The following is a 14,956-nucleotide window of genomic DNA, read 5'->3' on the forward strand; positions in this document are numbered from 1 at the left end:
ACTTGGTGGAAGACGTCTATCAATAGTGAGCCACGTGGACAAGGATGTGGAGATCCCCAAAGTGGGTGGTGGGCATTGAAGTCCCCAACCAGCAAATAGGGGGGTGTAAGCTGACCAAGAAGATGAAGGAGATCAGCTCATGCCATTGGTGTGTCCGATGGAATGTATACAGTACAAAGAGAGAAGGTGTATCCAGAAAGGGAAAGACGGACAGCGACAGCTTGGAAGGAAATGTTTAAGGTGATTGGGTGATAATGGAGAGTATCATGGAGAAGAATCATTAAGTCCTCCATGTGCTGGAGTGCCTTCAACAGAGGGGAGATCAAATCGGACGGACTGAAAATGGGGGAGAACAAAGCGGTCGTGGGGACACAGCTTTGTTTCCTGAAGACAGAAGATGACTGGCGAGTAGGATCGTAATACGATCGACAATTCATCCTTATTGGCTCGAATGCTGTGGATATTCCAGTGGATAATGGACATAGGGTGAACAGAAAGTGGAGGAATGGGACCAAGGTTGCCGTCAACTCAACAACTGCTCAGAGCTTGCGACCGACAGCGTGGAACGGCATTCAGCCGAAGGCAGAAGATCCTGATTCGTAGATTGTTCAGGAGCAGCTCCTGCCACCAGCGATCGGCCGGTTAATCGGCTGCCAGCAGTGCGCCTCGGCGACACAGAAGACAGCCGAGGGCGGCTACCGCCAGGTGGTGCTGTAGATGAGACACGCCTTGGTGGAGAAGGAGAGGAACTGGGTTTCTTATTAGCCTTCTTGGAAACATGATGTTTAGATGAAGGAGGAACCGATGGTTGTGAAGTTGGGGTATGTAACAAATCTTCACGAGTATGCTCTTTTGTGGAAGTCTTGGTGTCTGACTTTTGGGATCAAGATTTAGCAGAACCCGATGAAGGGTGAGCCATAGAGTGATCAGGCGAAAGTGGGGAGGTTGAACGGGTGATCTTTGCGCTGGCCGATCTGACGACCGTGGCACTAAAGGAGATCACAAGTCTGCGTGGCCGCCTCCTTTGTTGGCCGAGGAGAGGCAAGGACAGCACTGTATTTTCCTGTCTGAGGCACAGTGGGCTTTCGACTGGCGAATAATTTTTGAGCAGCAAAGGTCGACACCTTTTCCTTCACTCTGATTTCCTGAATGAGCTTTTCGTCTTTAAAAATGGGGCAATCGCGAGAGGAAACAACGTGGTCACCCATACAGTTGATGCAACGAGGGGATGGAGGTGGACAAGCACCGTCATGGGCATCCTTGCCACACGTAACACATTTGCCCGGATTGGAACAGGACTGGCTGGTGTGATTGAAACCTTGACACCGATAGCAACGCGTAGGGTTTGGGATGTAAGGGCGAACGGAAATCTCACAGCCCGCTTTGATTTTCGATGGGAGCTGAACTTTGTCAAATATCAAGAAGACAGTACGGGTTGGAATGATGTTCGTGTCAACCCTTTTCATGACTCTATGAACAGCCGTTACGCCCTGGTCAGACAGGTAGTGTTGAATTTCCTCGTCGGACAATCCGTCGAGGGAGCGGGTACAAAACGACCCCACGTAAGGAATTTAAAGTGCGGTGCGCTTCCACCCGGACAGGGAAGGTGTGTAGCAGTGAAGTACACAGCAATTTTTGTGCCTGGAGGGCACTGACTGTTTCTAACAACAAGGTGCCATTTCGTAATCTGGAACAAGACTTTACATGACCTGCAATTGCGTCGACACCTTTCTGAATAATGAAAGGGTTGACCGTGGAGAAGTCGTGACCTTCGTCAGACCGAGAAACAACAAGGAACTGTGGCAACAATGGAAGGACTGTCTGTGGCTGAGACTCATTGAACTTACACTTGTGAGCAAACATAGTAGAAGATGAGGAAACCATTGCGAAAGTATCCCCCATGATTACCGGTGTCTCCGATGGCGCGCTCCATCCTTGTGGGGGCCCTCTCTGAGGGCACTTCCACCTTAGGTGATTGTTCACACCTCAGGTCACACCTCCCAAGAAACGGACGGAGGGACCAATCGGCACTTTTGGAAGGTATCAGCTCGAGTAATAGCCCCTTCCTGGGCCTGGCCGTTACCAGGGGGTACGTACGTGTCCTACCTGTCTACCCAGGGCAGGGAATTACGCATTACCCTGTCATCGGCTACGCATGGAAATGCGTGGGTCGGCCTTCAGACATGCACAGGGAGGAAAAAAGAGAAAGGGGAAAGACAAAGGGAAAGGAAAGAAGAGAGGTCTCAAACGCCGCAGTGGAGAAAAGGGCAAAGAGAAGAGGTAAGGAAAAGAGAAGGACAAAGGAAGGACGAAGACTGGCAAGCAGAGAAAGCAAAGAATGTGTTACACTTTCGAATGTCCGTCTCCAGACGTAGGCACAAAACATACTCCCAGAAGGGGAGAAAGGGAAGGAAAGAGGCAGAGGTGAGGGGAGGGGGGGGCGAAGATGGGGGATGGGGAAGGATGCGGAAAAGGAAGGTATGCAGCCCGAAAAGGACGGAGGGCCACATTAGCTTGCGGTCCCATGCTCGCTATGCACGTATCCACAAAAGAGTTGAAGACCCCCTGGGGGGACATATAAATGTGTCAGCTCATTTTAGGCTGACACGGCCTAATAGCCATAACATATTCACTTGACAATGGCCTAAGGCCGAAACTGCAATCGTGAAATAAAGAGTTACAGTCACTGGTGTAAATATGATGTCTTTTATAAAGTTCTACATGACTGTGGATCCCAGGTATAAAAAGTTAAATAACATTTTGCTTTTGTTCAAAAGCTCGCATGCATACATATAGCCACATATTCTCTCAAATGGTTATATCTGTGTATTTACCCATTTATACACTGTTTATCACTTTAATATTTAATTTCAGTTTTAAGACAAGATGATTACATTTAACCTCTAAAATGTATAAATGCTTGTTAATAGGTGGATACCACCTAAAACCCAATAAATAAAGAAATTAAAGTAAAAGTCACTTGTTTTGTAGTAGTTTGTTGTCATAAACTTGTTGTGTACAGTAATGGAGAAGTAGAGAAATGAGAGAATTATGAATTTTATAAATGTGATTCATCTACTACTGGATCTATGGGATGTCGAAATGATTGTATGTTAAGACTACAATATGAAATAACAGTTAGCTGTTGCTGATGAGCTCAGAATCACATTTGATGAAGCATACAAAAAATTTCAAAGTCTTCATACCTATGCTAAATATGAGATACAAAATTTGCATTGGAAGAGTGGAAATGCTGCCACAAGTTTCATACTGTCTCAAGATGTACCCACCGGGTATTGCACACTTCTGATACCATGAGGTTTATTGAAGAATAGTGAACTTTAAAGAAATACACTAAAGTTCTGCGTAAATCATCAGTAGCTAAAAATTGAAAGTGATTGCTAATCAGGTTGTCATCGATGTACACTGCCTTAAATTCGCATCAATATTAGCAATTCTCAGAGAAATTATTTGTATGAGATATTCAAAATCGTATTCCACCATTCTGTTAAAATTCTGGAGCAGGTATGTATCCAGCACCAGTTCACTAACTAAATTTTCTGAAGCGTTCTGCTTACTTAAAGAGCAATGCATACTCAAAGCCTGGTTTCTCTTGTTCTTTTCAACTTGATTTCTTGTGTGATGCAAAAGCAATAGGACTGCACTCAGTTTCGCAAGCTCGCGTTTATCCATTTAGTGGTAACAGCATGGCCCCTTGTAAACACTAATGGTCCAGAAATGTGTTACTGGAAACGCTACCTGGCAATAGTAGGCAGTAAAGTTGAGTACATGTAGCTGAAATTCATGTGGCTACAATACTGCCGAACAATAGTTTCATGATATACTACCAGCAATATGAAATTTTTATGGCCTGTATAAATGCACCTTCACACTCTGCGAAGTGACACATTGGAAGAAGAAACATGAAGTATGGCCTTACAGCCATACATGCCCAAGGTGATGGGCAGAATCAGCTGTATATTGCGCAAATATGGTGTAAAATTATTTATAAGCTGACAAAGATTATCAGAGATTGTCTAAGATTGGCAAAGAAGACAAGGGATCTACTTGCAAATATATTGCATACCTTGTGCATGGAGAAAGTCTATGTTGGAATAACTGGACAATCTATCAACACTACGATCACTGAAGATAAGCAGTATTGCAGACTGGAACAGGTGAAGAAACTGGTCGTGGCGAAGCACACTTGGTGGGAGGCCATCTTGGATTCTTGATATAAAGCAAAAGCCATTGCAAGTAGTAAGGGGAGAACAGCAGCAGTAATGACAATGGGAAAGCCCTCGGACATTGGCACACCAGGTACATAATATAATCTGCGGCCATGAGCTCCAGGCTGTCACCAGCAATTTGGGGGGGGGGGGGGGGGGGGGCGTGAAGTTTTAACAATGGAAGCCACTCATGCTGACAAAACTTCAGAATAATCATAAACATCGAGCAAAGAATCTGAAAGAGAAGTCAACAGGCAATCTGTGGGTTCAGTGTACAGTAGTTCAATTTTGCTTCATCTTGTTAGTATCTATGCTGTATTTATTTGCATTCATTTTTTCAATATAGCAATAAATATCTTCTATCACCATCTTCATTACCACCACCTTCACCGTCACCATACTGATCAAGTGAAATAATAATAATAACAGCTGCACCATCACTGTTGATTTTAGATGATCAATTCAGAAAGAAAATAATTGCCGCCACTTACCTTGTGGTGTGTCGGGGAATTCTGAAGTATCTAATGTAAATGGCTCTTCAACTTGGCTGAAAAGATCTTCCCTAAATGTTGTTATATTAAATGTTACATTGTTTAAAAGGGTATCATTGATAGCTTCTATAAAAAACTGCCATCTTGGTGCGTAGTAATGAGACACAATCCCTGGAAATTTAAAGATTCTTCAGTAATTTCATACATGTCAGAGCTTTCTTAGTAAAATTCAGCTATCTACAAGTCTCACCTGACCACTGCTTGGTTGCATAATCAGTTATTTCTCCATCAGGTCCCCAAAGAGTTATCTGGTTGCGTGCATTGTATTCATACAGAGACTCCTCCTAGAATGAAAAGAAAAATGATTTAACAAACATAACCTCTTATTTCATCAACTTTTATTTAAATAAAGGTAGATGATAAATCTGTAATCTTTATTCAGGATGATAAGGATATTAAGAGTTATGTGAAATTAATAATGAGCTTAACATATGGATTCATTATAATATTTTACTTTATTGATAAAATAAAGTAATCTTTGAGAACATAATTTAGCAGCTTTTCTAAAATAACTATCTGTTTACATCACCCTAAAATTGAATTACACTTTCTTGCATGTATAAATCAGTTGTCAGATGTATTTCTCATGAATGACTGATGTACACATATTCAGTATTTGTCTACCATTCTATTCCACATGCACCTTGCACTTCTGTGGCATTGATACCAGTGTGAAATTCAGCTGGCACCATAAATATCACTGAGATGTTCTACATACATATAATTAAAGAATACTGTTGATGAGGACTACAACTATACACAAACCCAAATACAGTAATACTTTACTTAAAAAAAGACTGGTAGCATACTGAATTCACTTATGTTAGAAATTAAATCTCATTTCTCTTCCTGGAGCAATACAACAACATGAAACCAAGAAAAAGATTTGTAAGAGAGTAAAATGAAAAAAAATGGGAAATTCAATTTTTTATCCAAGAGACAAATCTAGGAAGGGAAAGGACTGGTCAGTAAAGGAAAGGAAATAGCAACACTTCACATTCTCATTTTCCATAGTGACACCCAAACATATTGCACTGGAAGAAAGTGTTTTCTGCACATCCCATATATCAAGTCAATGGATAGTTGTTTGAGCGGCAGAGTAAGGACGTACCTGTTGCAAATTAAGAGCAAGACTTTCAAACACTACACATCTGCTGTTCTCACCCAAGAACACTGTACTTTCTTATTCGGACAGTACACACACAGGCTAGACACAATACAATTAACAATAGACAAGTGGCCAGCAGACCCTTGCACTCCGGCCTATGTAGTAATTAGTTCCAACTGGGGGCAAGGCCGAAAGGCTGCGCATGCAACTGCTGTTGTATTAGCAGGCCAGATGGCCTCTAGTGGTCAAATCAAGCAAACTATGAAGCAGCGCACAAACAAAATTGTTAGTTACAGCAGTCCTCTTCCTTTGCGAAGAAGTGAGCATTGTGCTCACATCCACATCTTTTGTGGTCAACGTAAGTTGTTCCAGTATGCGACGTGCTGCCACTAGTGAGTAGAGTTGAAAATGGGGCAAGCACGGACAGGTGCGGCACCCGCCCCCCTGTGAGAGGCCATATGGTAGGACATGCGACACTAGTACAACTTCCATTTCCACATCTGGCACCAACCACAAGGAAAGACGTGGCAGCTATGGGTGGAACAGGCAGTGCCAGCTTTGATGGAGGCAGCTGTGGTGGAGGTTTCAGCTACAACAGTGCGAGAGACAGGGTCCTACACATAGGAGACAGTTATGAAGACACTGACAACAGCGGTGGAGAAGGTGAAGGCACCGACTGTGACGTGGGAGATGGCTAGGCACCTGGTGAGCACCTGCGCCCATGCCAAGTCATAGCTGCTCAACGTGTTATGATGGCCTCCCTCAGCCATGTGGATGATTACCGCCAGCTCCCATTTCTGCCAACAGCCAAACCTGCAAGCCTAAACAGCTGCGCCAGGCCAGAAGCAATGCAGCACCGGTGCCAATGGATGGCCAGGGGTTGGCTGGAGCAGACATAGCAGTGTCCAGGGCTGGCAACCATGCAACAACTCTACTGGACTCTTATCATCAACACAGGTGAACCTATACGACCTGAGGAACCAGTCAAGAGCTACTTCCAACAACACATCTGAAGCGTATTTTTTCATAAGAGTCTTACATGGTCATAGTAGTTGTCCTGCTTCCCTGTTCAACTGAGGGTGGAAAGGAGGAGCCATGACATGGTGAATGCCACTTTTTTTTTTTACAAAAATCTTCGAATCCCAGAGATATGAACAGGGGCTGTTGTCAGTAACTAATATTTACATTCCACAGCAAAAATTTTGGACAAAGCTGACATTGTTGCTGCCGCAGAAGAAGGCAGATAGTGCACCATATATGGAAACTTAGAACAAGCATCAATTACAATAACCAGCAGGAATTCAAAAAAAGGCCCACAACATCTACATGAATTTGCTCCCAAGGCTAGTGAGGAACCAGGCACAGTGACAAAGAAGCATGAGGAGCTGCCTGGTGGGAAGCACACTGTGGGCAGGCTGCAACAACTTGTGCTGTTTCCCAATCAATGTCTGACCAAAAAACATGTCTGTGTGAAAACACTTTTGTACACCCCAGTGGTCCTTATGCAATAAACACATAACTTCATCCCAATGGGTGGATGGGACTGCAACCATGAGAGCAGTGTCCTCTGTAGCTAACAGCAGCAGTCCTTCCCAAGCAGAAAGACAATTTTATAATGCAAAATAATTTATCAAATGATCAGAAGCACAGCCAGGAAGTTTGTTCCAGATAGTGATGTCGCACAAAAGAAACAACTTTACTTAAAACAGGATCCGTGGCTATGAATGCAAAATTTTAGTTCCAGTGATTCGAAATCCAACAATGGCATGTTGAGCTTCCACAACTAAATGAAAATAAAGCAATTCCTCTTTATAAAACTTTGGATCTGGACAAGTCGGGAAATGCGATAAGGTGTCAGCATTCACCTGTTAACCGTAGGTGAAAAATGTGTCTCATAATCATATCATGACACAAAAAGAGTCTGCCACTGTAAGCAATGTGCGGCTTTGGAAAAAATGCCGAAGGGTTAGAAAGAGACATCAGTGTTCTGTGTTATGTGATCAGGTGGTGAAACTTAACACCCGTACACAAAAACATGAAATTTTTTTGGAGTAAACATGACCTCCAAAGCCTCTTTCTCTATCTGTGAATAATTATGTTGCACTGAATTTAAGGATTTAGAGGCATATGAAACAGAGTGTTGAGATCCATCCACATACCTATGAGCAAGGATGCCACCAAGACCAAATTGGCACACATCCATGGCTAACACAAGGTGCTGGCCCGGCTGAAAAGTGACCAAACAAGGGGCTGACTGCAGCTTCAATTTCAACAACTTGAATGCCCAGTCACAAGCCAGTGACCAGTAGGAAGTAGCATCTTTACGTAATGATGCATGGAGTGGTTGTGCCAGCACCATCTGGTATGAATTTGTGATAGTTATTTTGTCTAAAAGGCCTGTAAGTTCTTTACAGATATGGTGTGTGGCAACGCAGCAACAGCATTAATATGTTGGCGCAATAGTTTGCGGCCAACACACGACACTTCAAAACCCAAATAAATAAACTGTGGCTTGTTCAAATTGCACTTCAACCCTACAGACTCTAAAACAGAAAACAGAGCATCAAGGTTCTGCAAATGTTCCCCTGTAGAAGCACCAGAGACTACTATGTCATCTAAATAGTTGATGCAGCCTGGAACTGATGCAATAAGTTGCTCGAAGAAGCATAGGAAAACAGCTGATTCACTTGTCACACCAAAAGGCAAATGCTGGTATTGATGAAGCCCAAACAGGGTACTAATAATGAGAAGGAGTTTAGATTCCTCAAGAGTGGCAGCTGTAAATATGCCTCTGCTACATCAATCTTTGAAAAATAATGCCCCCTCCCCCTCCGATAATTTTGCTAACAGCTCATCATGGCACAGCAAAGGATAGGTGTCAAAGATTGACTGTGCATTAATAGATTTTTTAAAATCACTGCAGAGGCATAATTTACCAGTAGGTTTTTTGACTATCACCAGTGGTGCTGATAATTCAATGGAATAAATAGGTCAAATCATACCAGGGGATCATCTAATTCTGCTTTTATTTGATCCTGTAAAGTTATCGGTACCAGGCAGGCCTGGAAAAAATGGGGCTGGCAGACTGTCTTATCGTAACATGAGCCAGAAATTCTGCTGCACAACACAGCCCTGGAGAAAATGAGAGGAAATTTCCACAAAGAGTCTCTAACCTTTGATATGGGACTTGATCAGAAACCAAATGCACTTCATCATAAATGGAGAATCCAAACCATTTAAATGCATCCCAACCAAACAGATTTTCCATGTAAGCATTGTCCACAACCAGGAATGTTAATGAACAAACCATGGCCTTGTAAGCCACAGGTGCAGAAAACTGTCCAAGAATAGGAATCTGTTGTTTGTTATACAGTAATTCATCAGCTTCTATGATGCTGGAGTCAGAGGGGGATAACCCACAACCACATAAGCCTGACAATTCACCAATGTTGCTGCTGCACCCGTGTTCATTTGCATTCTCAATGATTTAAGACAAGCACTTCAGAGTATTACTTTCTTTGAGACACCATCACTGCTGACACACTATTCACACCCACATTCATTTCATGTTCATTCGGGTTTAGAAAGGAGTTATATACAGAAGCAATGTGTCCTTTCTTATGGCACCTATTACATGTTGCCTAGTACTTGGGACATGTCTGTTTGTGTTGAATGAAGCAGTACGTTCCTTTTCAAACTGACTGAAGGCTGAGGGGTGAGGGGAGAGGGGGGGGGGGGGGGAGGGTGAGAGAGGAACTGATTTCTGAAACTTTAGACCAGGCTTCTATTTGACTACCTGCAGCCCGTGAAACTTCAAATGACTAAGCTATGTTTTATACTTCTATAAGCATAGGATTTTCACACTGTAGACCTCACTCTAAAACTTCCTTACCAGGAGCAAAACATGTAATTACATCACAAACTATTTGACCTGCATAGAATTCTTTCTGAACATTTGACACAAAATTACAATGGCTAAGTCCATGTTTTTCTTCTGCCCATACTGTGTATGAGCGTTCTGGCAACTTTTGCCGGCTGTAAAACTCCACACAAGCAGCAATAACATGAGTACGTTTACAGTAATAAGCAGAAAGTAACTCACACATCTGATCTAAAGAAAGACTTCACGGTTCTTGTAAGGGGACGAGCTGACACAACAACTGATACATGCAAGGTGAAATCCATGACAAAAACAGGGCCTAGTAGAAGTTTCCGTCTGTTATCCCAAAAGCCTGGCGTTTTTTGTAAGCATCCCATCCTTCTGATGCATTGTTGTATACAGGGAATGGCGGAAAATACGTTGTTGTTGGGACCACAGGTTGTGCCAATATAGTCGCTAAACTGGAAATACTAACAGTCAGTGCCTGCTGTTGTTCGAGAAGAGATTTAACACTGCTTGCGTGAAAATTAAGCTCAAAAGACCAATAACCCAAAAAGTGTTTTAACCCAAGAACACTGAAAATTATTGCTCGAACTGTACACCCACATATGCACACGGAAGGCAAGGTAAAAGACAATTAACAATACATATGTGGCCAACACAGTCTTGCGCTCTGGCCTGTATAGTAATTAGTTCCAACAGGGAATGCAGACAGCAGGCAGCGGATGCAACAGCTGTCATATTAGCAGGCCAGGTGGCCTCTAGTGGGCAAACCAAGCAGTAACTCCATGCGCGACCTGTGAAGCGATGTACACACAAAACTGGCAGTTAGCACCTGTATTTTGGAACCTTACAAACTCACTACAAAAGAGGTATTACAGTAAACTTCGACTCAACTAGACATTCCATGCATCACCACTGGAACTTGTTGTTTATTGTTTATTTGCTGGAAAATCCACTGTCCATTCATGTCCCCCTCCTCCCCTTCCCAGCCACCATGAATCATGGACCTTGGCATCAGTGGGTTGGCTTGTGTACCTCAGCAATGCAGAAAACAGTATCACACAATGGAGAGATACCTGTTGAGAGGCCAGACAACCATGCAGGTCCTGAAAAGGGGTAACAGTCTTTTCAGTAATTGCAGGGCCAACAGTCTGGATGATTAACTGACCTGGCCTTGTAACATCAACCAAAATGACCTTGCCATGCTGGTAATGCAAATGGCTGAGAGCAATGGCAAACTACACCCATAATTTTTCTCAGTGGTATGCAGCCCTACTGTATGGTTAAATGGTGATGGCATTCTCTCTCATAAAAAAACTTTTGAGGGAAAACAGGGTGTGGACTACTAAGGAGGATGTTGTCATCAGGAGAAATAAAACCAGTATTCTACAGGCCGGAGCGTGGGAAATCCCTTATTCAAGCTGACAGATTAGTAATTTTAAAAAAAGGTAATGGGTACGTTGAACTTAGATGTAGTAGGAATCAGCAAAGTTAGTGGCAGGAGGGTGTAATGTAATTAACTGTCGGAGATAAACTTTATCTCATGCGAAAAGTACGATGCCCACAGTAAAGAGCTAAGGTAACTTCATTATGTTGCCAGAAAGTGTGTTTAATTTATTTAATTATGAATATTTACTTTTATGATAAATAATAGATTCGTTTGAGATGTTAAATGTTGTATATTTATATGTATCTTTGGAGTTTATTAAGGTCAGTAGACCAAAGAATCTGGAATGCAGGAATGTCTGCAACTTCCGGGCACATTTTGGCTTGCCCGCCACTTCTTTGTCGGGATTGGAGGGAGATGGACGTGTTTACGTGACCAGTACAGTGTAATGCATTTAGAGTATCAATGTTCATAGTGAAAATGTTGTAGTTACTAAACAAAAAGTATGAATAAATATAATTTTTAACTGAAAGTATTTTGGATCCGGTAGTGTTTATTTCAAACAAGAAGAAAACCCAGGACATGCTTGTTGAAGTAATTATTTTGCAGACAAAACTTCGAAAACCCCTAGACAAACGAGATCTGCAGTGTGTAATCTTTCAGCAGCCACTAATAAATAAGTCTTGCTGAAATTGTGCTGGAACTACTCGTATTATTCTCATTCAAAGACACGTGGTGAGAGTGTGGTTCTACCACAATATACCACGTAAGATTCCACAATTGTTCAGTTGTGAAGAAACGAGATAGGCAACAACCAGTACAAGGGACAGGACTTCTTGTCAGGAGAAAACAGGGTTATAAATACAAAATCAAATAGGGGTAATGCAGGAGTAGGTTTAATAATGAACAAAAAAATAGGAACACAGTTAAGTTACTATGAAGAGCAAAGTGAACGCATTATTGTACCCAAGATAGACACAAAGCCCGTGCCCATCTCAGTAGTATAAGTTTATACACCAACTATCACTGCAGATGATGAAAAGATTGAAAAAACGTGTCATGAAATAAAATATATTATTCAGATAGTTAAGGGAGATGAAAATTTAATAGTCAAGGGGGACAGGAATTCAATAGTAGGAAAAGGAAGAGAAGGAAAAATAGTGGGTGAATATGGACAGTGGGAAAGGAATGAAAGAAGAAGCTGCCTGGTAGAATTTTTGCACACAACATAATTTTATCATCGCTAATACTTGGTTTAAGAATCATGGAAGAAGGTTGTATATGTGGAAGAGACATGGAGACACCGGAAGGTTTGAGACTGATTACATAATGGTCTGACAGAGATTTCGGAACCAGATTATTTTACTGTGAAAGACATTTCGAGGGACAACTGCAGACACTGACCACTATCTATTGATTATGAACTGTGGATTAACACTGAAGAAACTGCAAAAAAGATAGGAAATTAAGGAGATGGGACCTGGATAAGTTGACAGAAGCAGAAGTTGTTGATAATTTCAGAGGGAGCATTAGGCCACAACGGACAAGAACAGAGGAAAGACATGCAGTAGAAGAATGAGTGGCCTCAAGGGACAAAACAGTGAAGGCAACAAAAGATCAAATAGGTAGAAAGGTAAAGCCTACTAGAAGTCCTTGGATATGACAAGAGATATTGAATTTAATTGATGAAAAGAGAAAATATAAAAATTCTGTTAATGAAGCAAGTGAAAGGGAATACAAACATCTAAAAATGAGACTGACATGAAACGTAATATGGCTCAGCAGCAATGGCTAGAACTTAAATGTAAGGATTTTGGGGCATATTTCATTAGGAGGAAGATAGATACAGGAAAATTAAAGAGGTGTTTCGAGAAAAAAGAAGCAGCAATATGAATTCGAGAGCTCAAATGGAAAATCAGTGCTAAGCAAAGAAGAGAAAGCTGAAAGGTGGAAGGAATATACAGGAGATGTATACAAGAGAGATGAACTAGAAGGCAGTATTATAGAAAGGGAAGAGGATGTAGATAAAGATGAGAGACAAAATATAAGAGTGCAAGAAGAACTGGACTGAGAAATGAAAGACATCAGTCAAAACAAGGTCCCTGGAGTAGATGATGTTCTGTCAGAACTACTGAAAGCCTTGGTAAATCCAGCCATGACAAAACTCTTCCATCTTGTGAGTAAGGTACGTGAGAGAGGTGAAATACCCTCTGACTTCAAGAGGAGGAGAAATGTGGAAACATGCGAGCCAATGCATGACTTCTCTTAAAAGACGGGTCAAGGAAAGGCAAACCTATGTTTACAGCATTTGTATACTTAGAGAAAGCTTTTGACAAAGTTGAGTGGAATACCCACTTGAAAATTCTGAAAGTAGCTGAGGTAATATACAGGGGGCAAAAGGTCATTTACAAATTGTACAGAAACCAGAAGGCAATTATAAGACTCGAGGAGCATGAAATGAAAGCAGTGGTTGAGAAGGTAGTGAGACAGAGTTGTAGCCTGTACCAAATGTTAGTCAGTCTTTACAATGTGCAAGCAACAAAGAAAACCAAAGACAAATTTGGAGTAGGAATTAAAGTTCATGGAGAAGAAATGAAAACTATAAGGTTTGCTGATGACATTGTAATTCTGTCAGAGACTCCAAAGATTTGGAGGAGCAGTTGAACGAAATAGATAATGTCTTCAAAAGAGATTGCAAGATGAATGTCAACAAAAACTGAAAGTCAGGTAATGGAATGCAGCCAAATTAAATCAGGTGATGCTGAGAGAATAAGACTAGAAAGTGAAACACTTAAAGTTATTGATGAGTTTTGCTGTTTGGGCAGTAAAATGACTGTTGACAGCCAAAGTAGACAGGATATAAAATGCAATCTGGCAATGACATGAAAAGTGTTCCTGAAGAAGAGAAATTTGTTAACACTGAATATAGATTCAAGTATTAGGAAGAGTTTACTGCATGTATTTGTCTGGAGTGGAGCCATGTATGGAAGCGGAAACATGGATGATGAACAGCTTAGACAAGAAGAGAATAGAAGCTTCTGAAATGCTGTGCTACAGAAGATCGTTGAAGATTAGATGGGTAGATCACACTAATGAGGAGATACTGAATAGAACTGGGGAGACAAGAAATTTGAGGAACAACTTGACTAAAAGAAGGGATCAGTTGATTGGACACATTCTGAGAGATCATGGGAACACCAATTTAGTATTGGAAGGACATGTTGAGGGTAAAAATCATAGAGGGAGGCCAAGAGATGAATACAGTAAGCACATTCAGAAGAATGTAGGTCACAATAGTTATTCAGAGATGAAGAGTCTTGCACACGATAGAGAAGAGACAACAACAGCAACAAAAACAACAACAAATCTACTGTAATGGAAAACGAGTTATCTCATTTTGGATTCCAATAATTTTGTAATATCTCTCATAGTGCATCCTCTGTGATAATCTTCTGAAAGCTCTCCAAGTGTATGCCATTTGTATCTAGTCAGCAATGAACTGAAATATTTGGGTAAAGGTCCTTTCTTGAATTTAATGATTACTGCCTGTAAATACATCTCGTTTCTGGGAAAGTATGTAAAACAATAAACTAGAATGCATGCAATTCTTTGAAAATGGGAAACCGAAATTTTAAGCTGCTAATGGTTAAAGAAATAACGAATTTCTCTGCATTCAGTGACTGGAAGCTTTTATCCACACATTCCCTCATCATCACCATCACAGGGTATCCACACATTCCCTTATCATAGCCGTCACAGGGCTCTTCCACGTACTGAAAAATCTTAGTCTTAAATGGA

At 41.5% G+C, this 14,956-nt stretch overlaps 1 protein-coding gene across 5 annotated transcripts in view; it reads right to left on the bottom strand.

Moving 5' to 3' along the window:
- Window positions 1-14,956, bottom strand: part of LOC124798133 (alpha-N-acetylglucosaminidase) — a 366,096-nt gene that overhangs the window by 65,849 nt on the left and 285,291 nt on the right. For all 5 annotated transcript variants that reach the window (XM_047261401.1, XM_047261398.1, XM_047261402.1 and 2 more), the window contains exons 16-17: window positions 4,971-5,064; window positions 4,721-4,891 (exon numbers count right to left, since the gene is read on the bottom strand). In XM_047261401.1, coding sequence (XP_047117357.1) covers window positions 4,721-4,891; window positions 4,971-5,064 — 265 coding nt within the window. The remainder of the gene's footprint in view (window positions 1-4,720; window positions 4,892-4,970; window positions 5,065-14,956) is intronic.

The sequence above is a fragment of the Schistocerca piceifrons genome, chromosome 5 (assembly GCF_021461385.2).
Source record: "Schistocerca piceifrons isolate TAMUIC-IGC-003096 chromosome 5, iqSchPice1.1, whole genome shotgun sequence".
In the NCBI taxonomy this organism is placed as follows: domain Eukaryota; kingdom Metazoa; phylum Arthropoda; class Insecta; order Orthoptera; family Acrididae; genus Schistocerca; species Schistocerca piceifrons.